The sequence below is a fragment of the Dreissena polymorpha genome, chromosome 5, assembly GCF_020536995.1.
Source record: "Dreissena polymorpha isolate Duluth1 chromosome 5, UMN_Dpol_1.0, whole genome shotgun sequence".
Taxonomy (NCBI): domain Eukaryota; kingdom Metazoa; phylum Mollusca; class Bivalvia; order Myida; family Dreissenidae; genus Dreissena; species Dreissena polymorpha.
Genome location: NC_068359.1, coordinates 76,176,300 through 76,197,972, shown reverse-complemented (window position 1 = coordinate 76,197,972; position 21,673 = coordinate 76,176,300). Strand labels below are relative to the sequence as shown.

At 38.1% G+C, this 21,673-nt stretch overlaps 1 protein-coding gene across 2 annotated transcripts in view; it reads right to left on the bottom strand.

Annotated features, from left to right (window-relative positions):
• LOC127880860 (protein crumbs-like) overlaps positions 1 to 21,673 on the bottom strand; it is a 101,544-nt gene that overhangs the window by 55,859 nt on the left and 24,012 nt on the right. For both annotated transcript variants that reach the window (XM_052428314.1, XM_052428315.1), the window contains exons 3-9: positions 12,950 to 13,174; positions 12,020 to 12,136; positions 9,827 to 9,966; positions 8,765 to 8,975; positions 6,929 to 7,106; positions 6,215 to 6,350; positions 5,362 to 5,536 (exon numbers count right to left, since the gene is read on the bottom strand). In XM_052428314.1, the coding sequence (XP_052284274.1) occupies positions 5,362 to 5,536; positions 6,215 to 6,350; positions 6,929 to 7,106; positions 8,765 to 8,975; positions 9,827 to 9,966; positions 12,020 to 12,136; positions 12,950 to 13,174 (1,182 nt within the window). The remainder of the gene's footprint in view (positions 1 to 5,361; positions 5,537 to 6,214; positions 6,351 to 6,928; positions 7,107 to 8,764; positions 8,976 to 9,826; positions 9,967 to 12,019; positions 12,137 to 12,949; positions 13,175 to 21,673) is intronic.

Genomic DNA, 21,673 nt, shown 5'->3' with positions numbered 1-21,673 from the left:
AATGCATGTGCATAAAGTATCTCCAAGGGACGACATATCTAATGCATGTGCATAAAGTATCTCCTAGGGACAACATATCTAATGCATGTGCATAAAGTATCTCCAAGGGACGACATATCTAATGCATGTGCATAAAGTATCTCCTAGGGATGACATATCTAATGCATGTGCATAAAGTATCTCCAAGGGACGACATATCTAATGCATGTGCATAAAGTATCTCCAAGGGACGACATATCTAATGCATGTGCATAAAGTATCTCCAAGGGACGACATATCTAATGCATGTGCATAAAGTATCTCCTAGGGACGACATATCTAATGCATGTGCATAAAGTATCTCCTAGGGACGACATATCTAATGCATGTGCATAAAGTATCTCCAAGGGACGACATATCTAATGCATGTGCATAAAGTATCTCCTAGGGACGACATATCTAATGCATGTGCATAAAGTATCTCCTAGGGACGACATATCTAATGCATGTGCATAAAGTATCTCCTAGGGACGACATATCTAATGCATGTGCATAAAGTATCACCAAGGGACGACATATCTAATGCATGTGCATAAAGTATCTCCTAGGGACGACATATCTAATGCATGTGCATAAAGTATCTCCAAGGGACGACATATCTAATGCATGTGCATAAAGTATCTCCTAGGGACGACATATCTAATGCATGTGCATAAAGTATCTCCAAGGGACGACATATCTAATGCATGTGCATAAAGTATCTCCAAGGGACGACATATCTAATGCATGTGCATAAAGTATCTCCTAGGGACGACATATCTAATGCATGTGCATAAAGTATCTCCAAGGGACGACATATCTAATGCATGTGCATAAAGTATCTCCAAGGGACGACATATCTAATGCATGTGCATAAAGTATCTCCAAGGGACGACATATCTAATGCATGTGCATAAAGTATCTCCAAGGGACGACATATCTAATGCATGTGCATAAAGTATCTCCAAGGGACGACATATCTAATGCATATGCATAAAGTATCTCCAAGGGACGGCATATCTTATGCATGTGCATAAAGTATCTCCTAGGGACGACATATCTAATGCATGTGCATAAAGTATCTCCTAGGGACGACATATCTAATGCATGTGCATAAAGTATCTCCAAGGGACGACATATCTAATGCATGTGCATAAAGTATCTCCAAGGGACGACATATCTAATGCATGTGCATAAAGTATCTCCAAGGGACGACATATCTAATGCATGTGCATAAAGTATCTCCTAGGGACGACATATCTAATGCATGTGCATAAAGTATCTCCTAGGGACGACATATCTAATGCATGTGCATAAAGTATCTCCTAGGGACGACATATCTAATGCATCTGCATAAAGTATCTCCTAGGGACGACATATCTAATGCATGTGCATAAAGTATCTCCAAGGGACGACATATCTAATGCATGTGCATAAAGTATCTCCAAGGGACGACATATCTAATGCATGTGCATAAAGTATCTCCTAGGGACGACATATCTAATGCATGTGCATAAAGTGTCTCCTAGGGACGACATATCTAATGCATGTGCATAAAGTATCTCCTAGGGACGACATATCTAATGCATGTGCATAAAGTATCTCCAAGGGACGACATATCTAATGCATGTGCATAAAGTATCTCCAAGGGACAACATATCTAATGCATGTGCATAAAGTATCTCCAAGGGACGACATATCTAATGCATGTGCATAAAGTATCTCCAAGGGACGACATATCTAATGCATGTGCATAAAGTATCTCCAAGGGACGACATATCTAATGCATGTGCATAAAGTATCTCCTAGGGACGACATATCTAATGCATGTGCATTAAAGTATCTCCAAGGGACGACATATCTAATGCATGTGCATAAAGTATCTCCAAGGGACGACATATCTAATGCATGTGCATAAAGTATCTCCAAGGGACGACATATCTAATGCATATGCATAAAGTATCTCCTAGGGACAACATATCTAATGCATGTGCATAAAGTATCTCCAAGGGACGACATATCTAATGCATGTGCATAAAGTATCTCCTAGGGACGACATATCTAATGCATGTGCATAAAGTATCTCCAAGGGACGACATATCTAATGCATGTGCATAAAGTATCTCCAAGGGACGACATATCTAATGCATATGCATAAAGTATCTCCTAGGGACGACATATCTAATGCATGTGCATAAAGTATCTCCAAAGGACGACATATCTAATGCACGTGCATAAAGTATCTCCAAGGGACGACATATCTAATGCATATGCATAAAGTATCTCCTAGGGACGACATATCTAATGCATGTGCATAAAGTATCTCCAAGGGACGACATATCTAATGCATGTGCATAAAGTATCTCCAAGGGACGACATATCTAATGCATGTGCATAAAGTATCTCCTAGGGACAACATATCTAATGCATGTGCATAAAGTATCTCCTAAGGACGACATATCTAATGCATGTGCATAAAGTATCTCCTAGGGACGACATATCTAATGCATGTGCATAAAGTATCTCCAAGGGACGACATATCTAATGCATGTGCATAAAGTATCTCCAAGGGACAACATATCTAATGCATGTGCATAAAGTATCTCCAACGGACGACATATCTAATGCATGTGCATAAAGTATCTCCTAGGGACGACATATCTAATGCATGTGCATAAAGTATCTCCTAGGGACGACATATCTAATGCATGTGCATAAAGTATCTCCAAGGGACGACATATCTAATGCATGTGCATAAAGTATCTCCAAGGGACAACATATCTAATGCATGTGCATAAAGTATCTCCAAGGGACGACATATCTAATGCATGTGCATAAAGTATCTCCAAGGGACGACATATCTAATGCATGTGCATAAAGTATCTCCAAGGGACGACATATCTAATGCATGTGCATAAAGTATCTCCTAGGGACGACATATCTAATGCATGTGCATAAAGTATCTCCAAGGGACGACATATCTAATGCATGTGCATAAAGTATCTCCTAGGGACGACATATCTTATGCATGTGCATAAAGTATCTCCTAGGGACGACATATCTAATGCATATGCATAAAGTATCTCCAAGGGACGACATATCTAATGCATGTGCATAAAGTATCTCCTAGGGACGACATATCTAATGCATGTGCATAAAGTATCTCCAAGAGACGACATATCTAATGCATGTGCATAAAGTATCTCCAAGGGACGACATATCTTATGCACGTGCATAAAGTATCTCCTAGGGACGACATATCTAATGCATGTGCATAAAGTATCTCCAAGGGACGACATATCTAATGCATGTGCATAAAGTATCTCCTAGGGACGACATATCTAATGCATGTGCATAAAGTATCTCCAAGGGACGACATATCTAATGCATGTGCATAAAGTATCTCCAAGGGACAACATATCTAATGCATGTGCATAAAGTATCTCCTAGGGACGACATATCTAATGCATGTGCATAAAGTATCTCCAAGGGACGACATATCTAATGCATGTGCATAAAGTATCTCCAAGGGACGACATATCTAATGCATGTGCATAAAGTATCTCCAAGGGACGACATATCTAATGCATGTGCATAAAGTATCTCCAAAGGACGACATATCTAATGCATGTGCATAAAGTATCACCAAGGGACAACATATCTAATGCATGTGCATAAAGTATCTCCTAGGGACGACATATCTAATGCATATGCATAAAGTATCTCCTAGGGACGACATATCTAATGCATGTGCATAAAGTATCTCCAAGGGACGACATATCTAATGCATGTGCATAAAGTATCTCCTAGGGACGACATATCTAATGCATGTGCATAAAGTATCTCCTAGGGACGACATATCTTATGCATGTGCATAAAGTATCTCCTAGGGACGACATATCTAATGCATGTGCATAAAGTATCTCCAAGGGACGACATATCTAATGCATGTGCATAAAGTATCTCCTAGGGACGACATATCTAATGCATGTGCATAAAGTATCTCCTAGGGACAACATATCTAATGCATGTGCATAAAGTATCTCCAAGGGACGACATATCTAATGCATGTGCATAAAGTATCTCCAAGGGACGACATATCTAATGCATGTGCATAAAGTATCACCAAGGGACGACATATCTAATGCATGTGCATAAAGTATCTCCTAGGGACGACATATCTAATGCATGTGCATAAAGTATCTCCAAGGGACGACATATCTAATGCATGTGCATAAAGTATCACCAAGGGACGACATATCTAATGCATGTGCATAAAGTATCTCCAAAGGACAACATATCTAATGCATGTGCATAAAGTATCTCCAAGGGACGACATATCTAATGCATGTGCATAAAGTATCTCCTAGGGACGACATATCTAATGCATGTGCATAAAGTATCTCCAAGGGACAACATATCTAATGCATGTGCATAAAGTATCTCCAAGGGACAACATATCTAATGCATGTGCATAAAGTATCTCCAAGGGACGACATATCTAATGCATGTGCATAAAGTATCTCCAAGGGACAACATATCTAATGCATGTGCATAAAGTATCTCCTAGGGACGACATATCTAATGCATGTGCATAAAGTATCTCCTAGGGACGACATATCTAATGCATGTGCATAAAGTATCTCCAAGGGACGACATATCTAATGCATGTGCATAAAGTATCTCCAAGGGACAACATATCTAATGCATGTGCATAAAGTATCTCCAAGGGACAACATATCTAATGCATGTGCATAAAGTATCTCCTAGGGACGACATATCTAATGCATGTGCATAAAGTATCTCCAAGGGACGACATATCTAATGCATGTGCATAAAGTATCTCCTAGGGACGACATATCTAATGCATGTGCATAAAGTATCACCAAGGGACGACATATCTAATGCATGTGCATAAAGTATCTCCTAGGGACGACATATCTAATGCATGTGCATAAAGTATCTCCTAGGGACGACATATCTAATGCATGTGCATAAAGTATCTCCAAGGGACGACATATCTAATGCATGTGCATAAAGTATCTCCTAGGGACGACATATCTAATGCATGTGCATAAAGTATCTCCTAGGGACGACATATCTAATGCATGTGCATAAAGTATCTCCAAGGGACGACATATTTTGCTTTTATGAGAATTTTTCTCTTTGAAGGAAATCTCTTCTTAATAAAAATTCAGTGTTAGTTGAAAGTGTTGTCCCTGATTAGCCTGTGCAGACAGCACATGATAATCTGAGATGACACTTTTCACAAATGCATTTAGCCCCCTTTCTCCACAGCTAGGGTCAGTTTTGTTTACAAACAAAACATGTTATTAAACCAACCAGTAAAGTATGTCCCTGCTCCGTCCCCGATGCATGCACACTGGTAATTGCCTTGAGAGTTGAAGCACGTCCCACCATTTTTACATATCGGCACGGCTAATAAACACTCGTCCACGTCCTGGGAACAGTTTGCGCCCGTAAAGAATTGTGTACAGCGGCACGTGTAGTTGTTGATCTGAAATAAATAAATTGTACATCTGTTACTTGTCGGACACATATTCCAATGCATAGTTTTGAAAGCTTATGGTGATATAACTAGAAATGTGTCAGACAATCATGTCCCCACAAGCCCTATTTGGACACAGACAAATACACTTTATATTCTATCACAGAAAAGACATAATTCAACCAAATGGTCACAATTAAAATTCCATTTTTCAACATCATATACATACATGCCTATTGAGGTCATTAAACTGTTAAAGTTTTAGCAAGATTCACCCCATAGTTAAAGGAGAGTTAAGAAGAAAAGCTTCAAAGAATTACTGATGTATATTTTTTTGTTGAAAAACAGACAAAGGGCCATCATTCTGACAAAACCGATCACATCTAGAATTCCTTTCTTTGCAATCATCTAGACATAAAGGTCATTTAAAGTTTGAGCGAGACCCTTCCAGTGATTAAAGATGAATTCAAAACACAAGATTTAGGTCATACATACGACCGACAGACAATACTGAATGCCTCCAACTTTGTGGGGACATACAAGTAAAGTTTACACTACTTACTAGTCAAACACAGATTCAAAGCATAGCTTTAAAATCAAATTCTATTTTGGACTTATTTCTGACATCTCACTTAAATAAATAATAGCTTAAGATTCTTTATAACTTTGGGTCCAATGATTACTCACCCCATCAAGGCATGTTCCATTGTTTACACATTTTGGCGTGGTTCCCAGCTTACAGTCGTCAATGTTTTGCTCACAGAATGTACCGTCGAAACCAGTTACGCACAGACAAATGTAGCCGTTCACCTGATCTAGACATCTGAAAATAAAGACATTCTTAACTCACTATGTACTATCCTAAATAAAATGCTAAAATCTCCAAAATAAATCACATATACACAGCAAAAACTAAACTCCTCCATAATAAATCAAACATACACAGTAAAAACATTTCTTTCTCGAGTGTTTACTATTATGAAGAAGATTGATAATTTGTGTTTAAACTATAGTGTCAACTACATGTTGGTCAAACCTCTGCTTTGGAAAACAGTTAAATATTGCATGTACACGTATCCTAAATATGTCAAAATATATTTTGGATTTTTTAAAAACATTTTTTTTACATTTTTTATGTTTGTTTCTTTCTTCAGAAACACTGGACAACTTAAAACTTCATTTTGACTAAATAACATGACCCTGATTCTCAGGAAAACTGGACTTGAAGCATGTGTGTAAAGTGTCATCACAAATTAGTGTGTGCGGTCCGCTACTGCATAGGTTAATCAGAGACAACACTTTACACACAAGCAATAAGCCAAGTCTCCCCAGAACGAGGCTCAATAAAAAATGTTATGGTACAAAGTACAAGTCACAAGCACACAGCCTGTGCAGACTTACTTTGCCCCATTTCTGCACGGCGAGCTATAACACTCGTTGAAGTCTATCTGGCACGTGCTGCCTGTATAACCCGCAGCACACGTGCAATTGAAGCTGTTCAAGTTATTGTTACATGTGCCACCATTCAGACATGGGTTAGACACACATTCATTGATGTCCGTACAGTTGGGGTATGATCCTGTGAAGGAAAGATTTTAATTAGTTATGATGGTTGCTGTCTACATATACAAATATTAATAAATTCTTTAAAAAAAATGTGTGTGATAAATTTAATTTTATTTGTAGATTATTACATACATGCAAGCATAATATAAACAGTGTTCAATATTACAAAAAATTTAGCATATTTAATAACACTTTCAGACAGATTTTATAATATATTTTTACAAGCAGTTTCATTACTCTTTTTTCAGACTATGTCTGTTGATCAAATGTGACTCCAGTTTTGTATTCATATAGTTTAACTTTTATTTATGACATGCATTACCACTGATGGCAAAAACCTTCAAACAATTTGGGATTTGGGTTCATTTGGAGGTATTTGGTTCTCTTAATATTTGATAAGCATCAAGGGATAATATGTTAGATTTCATAATTAGGCATACACTGTTGAAATAAACCTTTTTATGACCAATGTCATGCGCAAATAAGTCTTACGTCATATGCAGACAGTGTAGCCCCAGACCAGCCAGGCCTCGTGCTCACAAAACAGTTTTTGCGATCTAAACTCAATTTTGCTCGTCATTGAAAATGGATTTTCATTGTAGTTGATAGGCAAAAATGGACATCAATGTCAGTTAAAATCGATTTTCGATTGCAAAAATGTTTTGTGAACACGAGGGCAGGGCTCCTGTTTCTATATTTTTAAACCTTGCTTACACTTACCTGTATTCAACACTAACTTAGTAGTCTCTATATTTACTAAGTAAATCTTTTTTTAACACGTAACATGTAACTCAAATAAAATTGATGTAAACATATGAATACTCGCTCTGGAAAAACAGGATTTACTGGATGTGCATAAAGTGTTGTCCCAGATTAACCTATGCAGTCAGCACAGGCATAAAGTGTCGTCCCAGATTAACCTATGTAGTCAGCACAGGCATAAAGTGTCGTCCCAGATTAACCTATGTAGTCAGCACAGGCATAAAGTGTCGTCCCAGATTAACCTATGTAGTCAGCACAGGCATAAAGTGTCGTCCCAGATTAACCTATGTAGTCAGCACAGGCATAAAGTGTCGTCCCAGATTAGCCTATGTAGTCAGCACAGGCATAAAGTGTCATCCCAGATTAACCTATGTAGTCAGCACAGGCATAAAGTGTCGTCCCAGATTAACCTATGTAGTCTGCACAGGCATAAAGTGTCGTCCCAGATTAACCTATGTAGTCAGCACAGGCATAAAGTGTCGTCCCAGATTAACCTATGTAGTCAGCACAGGCATAAAGTGTCGTCCCAGATTAACCTATGCAGTCAGCGCAGGCATAAAGTGTCGTCCCAGATTAACCTATGTAGTCAGCACAGGCATAAAGTGTCGTCCCAGATTAACCTATGTAGTCAGCACAGGCATAAAGTGTCGTCCCAGATTAACCTATGCAGTCAGCACAGGCTATTCAGGTACAACACTTTCCGCCTTAACTGTATTTACGCTAAAAAATACTTCCTTTAAACAAAACATACAATAAAAGTGGACAGTATCGTCCTGATTAGCCTTTTCAAACAGCACATGCTAAGGACACTTTACACATATGTATTAACTTGAAGCATGGTTTTCAAAGAGCAAGGCTCATTAAGGCTGCCAAACTGTTTGATTTCCAAACTTAACTTTCATAACTTACCATTGGTTCCGTTAGCACACTGACAAGTGTAGTTGTTCAGAGTGGGCACACACCTCGAGTACTGGCCAGGGCATGTGACATTAACGCAGCTATCCAGCTCGCTACATGTGGTACCCATGAAGCCTGTGGGACACACACACTTGTACGTGGAGTTGAGGTTCTGGCAGGTGGCACCATTCTTACACGGGTTGGATGAACATTCATTGATATCCTGTAACAAATACGCACAAATACTTAAAAACGTAAAGGTATTGAGGAGATAGGATTTAAAATTTCAATGACGATTGGTCTCTGTTTCAGTCACCATGTAAAAATAGCTAAACAAGAAATGTGGCAATCAAACAAAACAATGTTTTCAACCTTTTCTCAATAATTCACTTTAATTTAAATAAATTCAGATAAAAAATTGCAAACAAACGTTATTGGTCAGTTATTGATCTGAAAACACCGTTTGCCTTTTTTATTTTTTAGAAATAGTTACCTTGACCCTCCTGGCTCCAAATGCAATTCCAAGCTAGATAAGTATTTAAGCTTCCTTTATTAAAATTTCAGTGCAATATCACTTTTCAACTTATTGAATTGAACAAGTTATTGAATAGAAACCGTTTTTCTATTTTAAGTAACACTGACCTTGGCATTGACCTGTTTAGCCCCAAATACAATCCCAAGCAAGGTGTCCATGGGAGCTTGCTACAGCCAATGTTACAACACGATTGGTGAACGCAAACTAAACTTATTTACCAAACAACAATCTAACAAGCATGATTATTGTTGAAAACCTGGTAAAGCAGTCAAAATAATGAAGTGGATCTTGTATCCACTATGCTGCAACTTTTCACTTCCCCAGTTTCATATTCACAAAGGGATATAGATTTCTCAAGGTATTTCCACACAAAGAGTACACCGGCTCTGCCCAAAATTGGGCTTAAGCACATATTATACGCCTGAAGCTTTCAACACAGTTCTGATCCAATGTTAATGTTCCAAGGATGCCTACACAATTTTGTACCGAATTTAACAACCAACCTATACAACAAATTGATTATAATCTCTGCTCCCTACCTCACATTTAGGTCCAAACTGCCCCGTTGGGCACTGGCATGTGAAGGACCCCTGATTGTTGTGGCAGGTGCCTGTCCCGCAGACCCCCTGGGTAGTGTCACACTCATCAATGTCCTCGTCACACAGTCGGCCCGTAAAACCTGCCAAACATGGCCATGCTCATGTAACATCATATGTTTCAAAATAACATATACATACTGCAAAATCATTCCACATGGAGCATCAATTTTCATTGATTTTTGTCTGGTAGGACCAATCAACAAATTTAACATACACACATGGGAATATTACCAATGCAAATTCCTTTGTTTTCCAAAATCAAAAATAAATGAATTTTCATGTCCACAAAAAAATTATTATTTGAAAAACCAAAAAAGTGTATGACAACGAATATAAATGATTTTACAGCATACTAAACAATATGCGACACAAATGGTAATATCTTATCGGTAATTTTAATACTTAGCATGTGAATTGTATTTTATTATCGTACAAATTGATTACGGCAATGCACTCATAACATGCAATATAGATATAAAATTCTCATCTAGAAGATGAAATATAGATATGCAAACTATTAAATCATGTAACATGTAGAGATACATCCTCTTATAGTTGTCAATATAATGGTTGATGTAGGCAAAATTAAAATTATTCTTCAAATTAAGCTACTGAAATGCAAACACACATTCTCGTAAATCATGTTACATGTAGAATTTACATTCATACATTCTTTAATAGAATTCTTTTATAACAATAAACAGGTTATACCATGTCAAATGTAGATACCTGTAAGCCGTGTTGCAATTTATGGTGTTTTTTCAATTCCCAATCTCAAATTATAATTTCCCCAAATGACTACCTACATTTCCCAAATGATTGTTTCCACACATAAAAAAGTGAAAATCAAATGAATTTCAACATTCAGTTTATTTCCTTATCCAGGACATAATATGGAAAACAGTACATGTATTCTTAATTTCAAAAGATTTGTTAGCATGAAAGAAAAACAACTAAATTTCAAATTTTTAATCAAAACTAAACCATTTTTCAAAATGCAAAAAAAATGCAAGGCACCATCCCCCTTCCCATACAGAAGAGTTTCAAGTGGCATTTTAAAATGATATAAAGTTTACTTCATGTAACAGTTATGACATGAGTAATTTGTATCATCACACAGTGGCTGCACTTCAAGATTAACCCTCATTTCACAGGCAAGGATCATGTAGAAAATGGCAAAACTTTTTAAACTCCTACATTGTCAGTAGTAGTCAGAACAAGAGTTTATAAACAACCAAATACCAACTTGGTAGATGTTTTAAACAATAGGTCTATTTTGCAGAGAACTAGTAAGCATATAACTGAATCACTGAGGCTTTACAGAAAAATCTGACATCTCAATCTAAAATCAAGTCTTGAATAGGTGTGTCATGAGAATTTCAAGTCAATTGATTGAAGACGGTCCCTTGAAAAACAGGGCTTATCAGGCACAACACTTTCCGCCTACATTGGAGTTTTGGTTACGAAGATTAGTTCATTTAAAACAAGAAATGTGTTTGTCAGAAACACTATGTCCTCTTCTGCGCCGCTTTGAATTTTTATTTTATTTTATTTTACCTTTGACCTTGAAGGATATCCTTGACCTTGAGCTTTCACCACTCAAAATGTGCGGCATGTGTTTGTCAGAAACACTATGTTCCCTTCTGCGCCGCTTTGATTTTTTTTTTTGACCTTTGACCTTAAAGGATGACCTTGACCTTTAACCACTCAAAATGTGCGGCTCCATGAGATACACATGCATGCCAAATATCAAGTTGCTATCTTCGATATTCCAAAAGTATTCATAAAATGAGTGATTTTGGCCACATATATTTGACCTCTGACCTTGAAGGATCACCTTGACCTTTCACCACTCAAAATGTGCAGCTCCATGAGATACACATGCATACCAAATATCAAGTTGCTATCTTGAATGTTGAAAAAGCTATTGCAAATGTAAAAGTTGGAGCAAACAGACCAACAGACAGACAGGGCAAAAACAATATGTCCCCCACTATAGTGGGTGGGGGACATAAAAAGTCCCATAAAAGCACATAGTGTTGTCCCCATTTAGCCTGTGTTAAGCCTGTGTTTTCCCAGAGCGAGGCTCATTTACTTGTACTCCCTTACTTGTTACAGACAGTTTAAGCGTACCTGATCCAGTACAATTGCACGTGAAGTTGCCAATCAAGTCAATGCAGGGCACGTCATTGGCACAAGGACTGGACCCACACTCATTCACTAGCTGCTCACAGTTAGTGCCCTTTGTACCTAAAACAAAGCCATATATCAAATCAGGAACCTTAAGTTTCAATTTTACCTGGATCTACAACCTGAAACAAATGGATGTCAAGTAATGAACAAATAACTTACAATGTTGCTCACAGTTATTTACAATTGTTCATGTAAAAAATTGATTTCAAATAAGTAACAACAACTTTCCATGTTGCTTGCAGTTATTTCCCTTTGTACCAGTCATGAAGTGATATCAAATAAAGCATGAAAACTTTTTTATGCTGCTTACTTTATTAGGTCCCATTTTTCATTTTTTACCTGTAAAAAAAGCAAGCCAACATTATATATGGAACAATGATTTTCATTGTTGCTTGCAGTTAGTTCACTTTTTAGCTGTAAAAATTGCTATTACAGAAGAAACCATAAAGTTTTCCAGAATTATTGAAAGACTGTTGCCTATGGTAAATGCTTATAAAAATGTTAATAGGTTGATGGTGAAATGCAAGATTGCAGCACCTTCTTTGCAGTGAATTTGTTGGGTTTGTACACGTTCGGTTCTTTTTCGATTATAAGACGCGTCCCCCCCCCCCCCCCCCAACTAAAATGCTTTCAAAATGCAATTGGGTATAAACTTAATAAATAGAATATGGAATAAATAAGTTAGTTAAACTAGTTCTGCAATAGCTAAAGCTTGCTCTATTTTGATTGTCTAAGCTTCCCCAGGTAATTTTTCTCCATGCTGACACCAACCATGTATTCTCCATGTAATATAGCCTTGTCATCCTTCTCAAAAAGGCCACACATGTACAGATCTATTGCGAAACATTCGTATGACTTCTTAATTCATACCTGCTATACAATCACATCGGTACGGCTTTCCAGAAGTAGTGTTGGTCACACTACATGTCCCGTTATTCAAGCAAGGATTCACAGCACACCCATACACGCTGAGATCCATCTCGCAATCTGTGCCATTGTACAGGTGCGGACACATGCAGGTGTAGTTCGAGGTCCCTTCTATGCAGGTACCCCCGTTCTGGCACGGTATTGTAAAACAGTAGGTTGTTGTCACTGCTGAAAGATTTAATGAAGCGCAATAAATCTCATGTTTACATTTTGATATAAAAAAGGGTCGTCTGGGTAAACTAAATTTTGTGCAAAATGTAATTTTGTAAACAGTTCAACTTCAGCATATTGTTGTACCCAGGAATGCTACTTTATGTCAAACAACAAAATAGACTGAGTTTAACAGTGGCAAACCTCTTCACCTTTGTGTGATTTTTGTAATAACTCAGGGGAGTAATTTACCCTACAGCCCAACCCCGCAAGTTTGATATAACATTTTCATATTTGGCAAAATCAATGTCCCATTTGGCTCACATTCAATATTTCGCTAAATAAATCTCCAATTTAGCTATAACATTAAAATATTTGGCTAGTTATATGTCCAATATGTCTATAACTTTTTAATATTTGACTAAACAAATGTCCAATTGGATAAAACATTTCAATATTTTGCTAAATAATGTCTTATTTGGCTATATTAATATATTCAACAAACACAACTTGATATTTGTGAATGATGTGTCATACTTGAGCAGAAGTTTAAATTTGCATTAACACAAATACTCCATTAACATTTTGTTATATTTATGACAGAAGACTTTAGTGTCTATGGTATTTGTAACAAATTAATCTACTTAAAAATATTTACCACTTTTTTATTCATATTCTTCACACTATTTAAATGAATACATATATAATATAAAAATTATTAAACTGCAAGTACAAGTATTTGGCAGTGCTAGGTCTTGATTCTTTATGATACACATTATGTTGCTGAGATAATCATATTAACAGGCTTCATATCTAAAATTGTTCCAATATACATAAACTGTAGTTGCAATAATTCAACTCCCAGCTATTGACCCTGCGGGTGGCTGGGAGTTGCAACTGGTAACATCATTTTTCATGTGAAGTCTGCTGCCTTGAAACCAGGCGGCACTTTAATAGGTAAAATGAGCTACGTAAACTATTTTCTAGCATAAATAACCACAAAGAGATCATAAATATATCCCTTATGCGCATATTAAAACGACATGCTTGATATGGTATGTTCGCAGAATAATGATATTAATCCAAGTTTCAACCACATCAACAGTTAAACAAAATGTGTAAGTTTTTGCATTTGAAAACGCTGATAATTCGAAATTTCCGATTTGAAAATATGCTTATTTATACATTGACTATCTCCGATTCTTGGCAAGATAGATCTCATGTCTTATCAACCAATCGTGCTACATTGACCACCTCTGGAACCTACTTAAGATAATAGAATCGTAAATTCAAACTACAGCTTTCGTTTTCATTACGTTTTTTATAAACTTTTTGTTTTGAGGATTTATCCACAAAAATCACACCAATGATGGTAACATGTATTGTGTTTATTACAATGTTTTCCATTGAATTCCATTTTATAGACAAATTTTATAATGATTTTTTACATGGAATTCGGTTTTATCAGGAAAAACTTTGAGAAGTACGTACATGTATGTACTCATAAAAGCTCAAAGCTTCAAAAGAAGAAATAATGTGTATTTCAAAGTTTATTGATGGGTCCATAATCATCTTAACAACTGCATATATGGGTGTCCCTGCTGATTAAATATCCCAAGTTTCATATATTGCAGGTTGTTTTTATCCCCACGCTTTTTGAAAAAAAGGTGGGGATATTGTGGTTATCTCCGCCGTCCGTCCGTCCGTCTGTCTGTCTGTCTGTCTGTCTGTCCGTCCGTCCTGGCCACTATCTCCTCCTACACTAAAAGCACTAGAACCTTGAAACTTACACACATGGTAGCTATGAGCATATGTGCGACCCTGCACTATTTATCCCCACGCTTTTTGAAAAAAAGGTGGGGATATTGTGGTAATCTCCGCCGTCCGTCCGTCCGTCTGTCTGTCCGTCCGTCCTGGCCACTATCTCCTCCTACACTAAAAGCACTAGAACCTTGAAACTTACACACATGGTAGCTATGAGCATATGTGCGACCCTGCACTATTTGGAATTTTGATCTGACCCCTGGGTCAAAAGTTATAGCGGTTGGGGTGGGGCCGCGTCAGAAATTATCACTCATTTTTTTAGGTTATTTTACATTTACTTCTTTATTTCTACACCGATTCACTTCAAATTGATACTGGACCTCTCTTATGACAATACGGTCAATCTCAACCATGCATGGCCCCATTCCCAACCCTGGGGCGCCCCACCCACATAGGCCACACCCACCAAAAATTTCCATTTACTATAATTTTTTCATTTCTACACGGATTCACTTCAAATTGATACTGAACTTTTGTTATGACATTAGGGTCAATCTCAACTATGCATGGCCCCAATCCCAACCCTGGGGCGCCCGCCCACATAGGCCACACCCACCAAAAAATTCCATTTACTATAATTTTTTCATTTCTACACGGATTCACTTCAAATTGATACTGAACTTCTCTTATGACATTAGGGTCAATCTCAACTATGCATGGCCCCATAACCAACCCTGGGGCCCCGCCCACATAGACCACACCCACCCAAAATTGCCTTTACTATAATTTCTTCATTTCTACACCGATTCACTTCAAATTGATACTGAACTTTTGTTATGACATTAGGGTCAATCTCAACTATGCATGGCCCCAATCCCAACCCTGGGGTGCCCGCCCACATAGGCCACACCCACCAAAAAATTCCATTTACTATAATTTTTTCATTTCTACACCGATTCACTTCAAATTGATACTGAACCTCTCTTATGACAATACGGTCAATCTCAACTATGCATGGCCCCATTACCAACCCTGGGGCCCCGCCCACATAGACCACACCCGCCCAAAATTGCCTTTTACTATAATTTCTTCATTTCTACACCGATTCACTTCAAATTGATACTGAACTTCTCTTATGACAATACGGTCAATCTCAACTATGCATGGCACAATTACCAACCCTGGGGCGCCCTGCCCACATATGTCACACCCACCCAAAATTGCCTTTTACTATAACTTCTTCATTTCTACACCAATTCACTTCTAATTGATGATGAACTTCTCTTATGACAATACGGTCAATCTCAGCTATGCATGGCCCCATTACCAACCCTGGGGCACACCTAGGTCAAACATTCGGCGTGGGGATACGCGTCGGCCTCTGCCGCGCCATTTCTAGTTGGAATTTTGATCTGACCCCTGGGTCAAAAGTTATAGCGGTTGGGGTGGGGCCGCGTCAGAAATTATCACTCATTTTTTTAGGTTATTTTACATTTACTTCTTTATTTCTACACCGATTCACTTCAAATTGATACTGGACCTCTCTTATGACAATACGGTCAATCTCAACCATGCATGGCCCCATTCCCAACCCTGGGGCGCCCCGCCCACATAGGCCACACCCACCAAAAATTTCCATTTACTATAATTTTTTCATTACTACACGGATTCACTTCAAATTGATACTAAACTTTTGTTATGACATTAGGGTCAATCTCAACTATGCATGGCCCCAATCCCAACCCTGGGGCGCCCGCCCACATAGGCCACACCCACCACAAAATTCCATTTACTATAATTTTTTTATTTCTACACGGATTGATACTGAACTTCACTTATGACATTAGGGTCAATCTCAACTATGCATGGCCCCATAACCAACCCTGGGGCCCCGCCCACATAGACCACACCCACCCAAAATTGCCTTTACTATAATTTCTCAACTATGCATGGCCCCAATCCCAACCCTGGGGTGCCCGCCCACATAGGCCACACCCACCAAAAAATTCCATTTACTATAATTTTTTCATTTCTACACCGATTCACTTCAAATTGATACTGAACCTCTCTTATGACAATACGGTCAATCTCAACTATGCATGGCCCCATTACCAACCCTGGGGCCCCGCCCACATAGACCACACCCGCCCAAAATTGCCTTTTACTATAATTTCTTCATTTCTACACCGATTCACTTCAAATTGATACTGAACTTCTCTTATGACAATACGGTCAATCTCAACTATGCATGGCACAATTACCAACCCTGGGGCGCCCTGCCCACATATGTCACACCCACCCAAAATTGCCTTTTACTATAACTTCTTCATTTCTACACCAATTCACTTCTAATTGATGATGAACTTCTCTTATGACAATACGGTCAATCTCAGCTATGCATGGCCCCATTACCAACCCTGGGGCACACCTAGGTCAAACATTCGGCGTGGGGATACGCGTCGGCCTCTGCCGCGCCATTTCTAGTTGGAATTTTGATCTGACCCCTGGGTCAAAAGTTATAGCGGTTGGGGTGGGGCCGCGTCAGAAATTATCACTCATTTTTTTAGGTTATTTTACATTTACTTCTTTATTTCTACACCGATTCACTTCAAATTGATACTGGACCTCTCTTATGACAATACGGTCAATCTCAACCATGCATGGCCCCATTCCCAACCCTGGGGCGCCCCGCCCACATAGGCCACACCCACCAAAAATTTCCATTTACTATAATTTTTTCATTTCTACACGGATTCACTTCAAATTGATACTAAACTTTTGTTATGACATTAGGGTCAATCTCAACTATGCATGGCCCCAATCCCAACCCTGGGGCGCCCGCCCACATAGGCCACACCCACCACAAAATTCCATTTACTATAATTTTTTTATTTCTACACGGATTCACTTCAAATTGATACTGAACTTCACTTATGACATTAGGGTCAATCTCAACTATGCATGGCCCCATAACCAACCCTGGGGCCCCGCCCACATAGACCACACCCACCCAAAATTGCCTTTACTATAATTTCTTCATTTCTACACCGATTCACTTCAAATTGATATTGAACTTCTCTTATGACAATACAGTCAATCTCAACTATGCATGGCCCCATTACCAACCCTGGGACGCCCCGCCCACATAGACCACACCCACCCAAAATTGCCTTTTACTATAATTTTTTCATTTCTACACCGATTCACTTCAAATTGATACTGAACCTCTCTTATGACAATACGGTCAATCTCAACTATGCATGGCCCCATTACCAACCCTGGGGCCCCGCCCACATAGACCACACCCGCCCAAAATTGCCTTTTACTATAATTTCTTCATTTCTACACCGATTCACTTCAAATTGATACTGAACTTCTCTTATGACAATACGGTCAATCTCAACTATGCATGGCACAATTACCAACCCTGGGGCGCCCTGCCCACATATGTCACACCCACCCAAAATTGCCTTTTACTATAACTTCTTCATTTCTACACCAATTCACTTCTAATTGATGATGAACTTCTCTTATGACAATACGGTCAATCTCAGCTATGCATGGCCCCATTACCAACCCTGGGGCACACCTAGGTCAAACATTCGGCGTGGGGATACGCGTCGGCCTCTGCCGCGCCATTTCTAGTTTTCTTTCTGTGAGAATGGCCAATTTTGACAAATTTTGGAAATTCACAACTGAAATTTTCACAATTTCAAGAAGTTTGCGACTCAAATTTTCACAATTTTAGAAAGTTTGTGACTCATTTTTTCACAATTTTGAACAGTACTCCACTCATTATTTCACAATTTAGAAAAGTGTGTCACTCTTTTTTTAACAAAACAGGGGTGGGGGGCCAAGGCCTCTACACAAAAAAAGGAAAAAAGGCCTGTATTGAGCTTATATACCGTATACGTGCGCTTATAAGACGCCCTCGCTTATAAGACGCACCCCGACTTCGGACTTTATAATGGGTGGATTTGAGACTGACCCGCGTGTAAGACACCGTCAAATTTTGCCGTATTCATCGGCCGGAAAATGGCCGAAAAATGGCAGAATGTTAAAGAAAATCATCAATTAGTAAAACATTGAGAATTTTTCAAACTCGCGCTGCATACAATTAGTAATTCACGCAAGTCTGAAAAATAAAACAATCAAAGTAAATAATATTTGTTTATTTTATGATATATTAGTGGGTTTTTAATTTATTTTCAAGTATTATTCATGCAATAAAAATAATTATCAAATTGACAAAATTTCTAACAACTGCGTATTAATCATTTGCCCTAACAATTGCAAACATAAAACATATTACGTTCGTAATATCAATGCACAAGCAAAATTGATCGTGTCAGTCATCTTAATTGTATTGTTTGACAGGTATTGAAATCTAATAGGCAGATATTTTGAAAGCGTTTACTTTTATTACCTAGATTATGCAAATTTTACGCCCATTGTCTATCAACAATAGGTAACGCCTACTTTCATAAAATTAGCCAATCGCGTGATAGAGTGATAGACTCCGAAGCGCAGATCGAAAATCACATGTCAAGAAGAAAGCCATATGCGGATAATTGCATGCGGTCGCTCTTTGCTCCCGTCGTTGTTGGCCCCTAATAAATAATGTGTCATCGGTATTAGTGGTTCGTCTGAATAAACGTGTTTATTTAACAATATTCAGTTGCAAACTGGTATCTTATTTCAGAGGATACCCTAACTGCCAATTATGTCTTAATTGAAAATTAACGACGTGGAACAAAGACGATCAGGTGATACAAACTTGTCAAATAGCATTTGTAATCGGCAGCGTGTTTACTGAGAATTGATTTTGCTGTTGTTTTAAGCATGTTGGCATCGTGTTGCCGCTTACACACGTATACTATAATGACCAATTTATATGGCATTTAACAACGTCGCGCGCAGACAATCAGGTGATAAAAACTTTTCAAGAATAATCACGGACAATATAACGTCTAACGCCCCAAAAATAACAAAATTCAAATTAAAAATAATAGACAACAAAATCAGTAACAATACATTTTATTACAAATAAATCGGTAACTGAACATAGCGTTCCGATACACGGTACGGGCCAATACAGACTTTAGAGAAAATGCAAATGGCTGGCGCGATGATTCAAAACAACTGACAAGTGTCCAACTTGGCTAGCATAAGCCCAGTAAACTCGATATTTTGTTTTTTTTTGTTTATTTTCACCAGTATCTCGCTTATAAGACACGACCCTAACTGTAACTTATTAATTTAAGTCTCAAAAATGCGTCTTATAAGCGCATGTATACGGTATCTCTCATCTGTTATCTGTTATCTGTCACAGTAACTAGACCCCATAGCAATTACCGTTGTTATCCTTAAATAAACCAGTCCAATTGTGTCTCCCTGACAGCCATAGATAACCCAAGGATCCAGGCAGATAGCTAAGGGCTGGGTATGTGACTGAGCGAGATAGCAGGGGGACCTGGGATGTATTGTACCTGGCTATTAACAACTTTCCTGTGTATTCCTTAACATCATCTTGACTAGGTTTTGGAAGTAATTGGTTATAAACTGATTGTTCCTGTAAACAACATGAGCTTTTCTCTTTGAAAATGGGCTTAACGCATGTGCATAGTGTGTTGTTCCAGATTAGCCTGTGTTCCAGATTAGCCTGTGTTCCAGATTAAGCATGTGTTCCAGATTAGCCTGTGTTCCAGATTAGCCTGTGTTCCAGATTAGCCTGTGTTCCAGATTAGCCTGTGTTCCAGATTAAGCATGTGTTCCAGATTAGCCTGTGCAGTCAACAAAGGCTAATCATGGACAACACTTTGCACTTTTATGAAAATTTTCTTTAAAAGGAAGTATATTCTAAACAAATATCCAGTTTAGATGGAAAGTTTTGCCCCTTAGTTGTCTTTGTGCACAGGCTAATATAGGACGACACTTAACACTCATGCATTAAGCCCTGTTTTCCAAGAGTGAGGCTCCTATACAAATATGCAAAATGTATCCTCATTTTGGTCCATACTTTACTTGAACAGCCACAGTGTATCTACATCTAGGAGATATGTCAACTTAGTGATAATATTTTTAAACGTCTTAGGTTTGCAAATTCGCTAATGTTACAGAAAAATAAATGGCAGAATATCATAATGTTGGGATTTGGGGGAAATAATTGATAAATTTCAATGCATGTTATTTGAGAATAATATGACTGTATTCTCAACATAAGCAAGATTGTTCTGCAATAATTATATACAAAAATTAATTTATAACTCAAATTAAAGTTTCATTCATAAACATTTGGTTTGAACATCTTGTGACAGCTTTTTAATAATACATTAATTAATTATTTGTGCAATCGCGCTATCTGGTTTATAACCAAAATACAGTCCAGGCCACCATCCTTTATATGAGCCTTGCTCTGGTAAAACAGGGCTTAATGCACAGGCCTATAGTGTCATGCCAGATAAGCCTGTTCCTTCTGCACAGGCTAATCAGGGATACACTTTCCTCATAGACTGGAATTTTGTTTTTTATGAGTTTTCCTTGAAATGAGAATTCCGTACGGCAGAATTCTTCCATATTAGCCTGTACAGACTGTACAAGCTAATCTGGGACCACACTTACATTTAGCCCTGTTCTCCCTGTTCTCCAAAGCAAGGCTTATACTATCAAATGAGACTGTGGTATTGTTTTTGCTTTATAGTTGAAAACATCACTAACTAACAACAATTTATGTGGTCATCCGGTGACAACTAC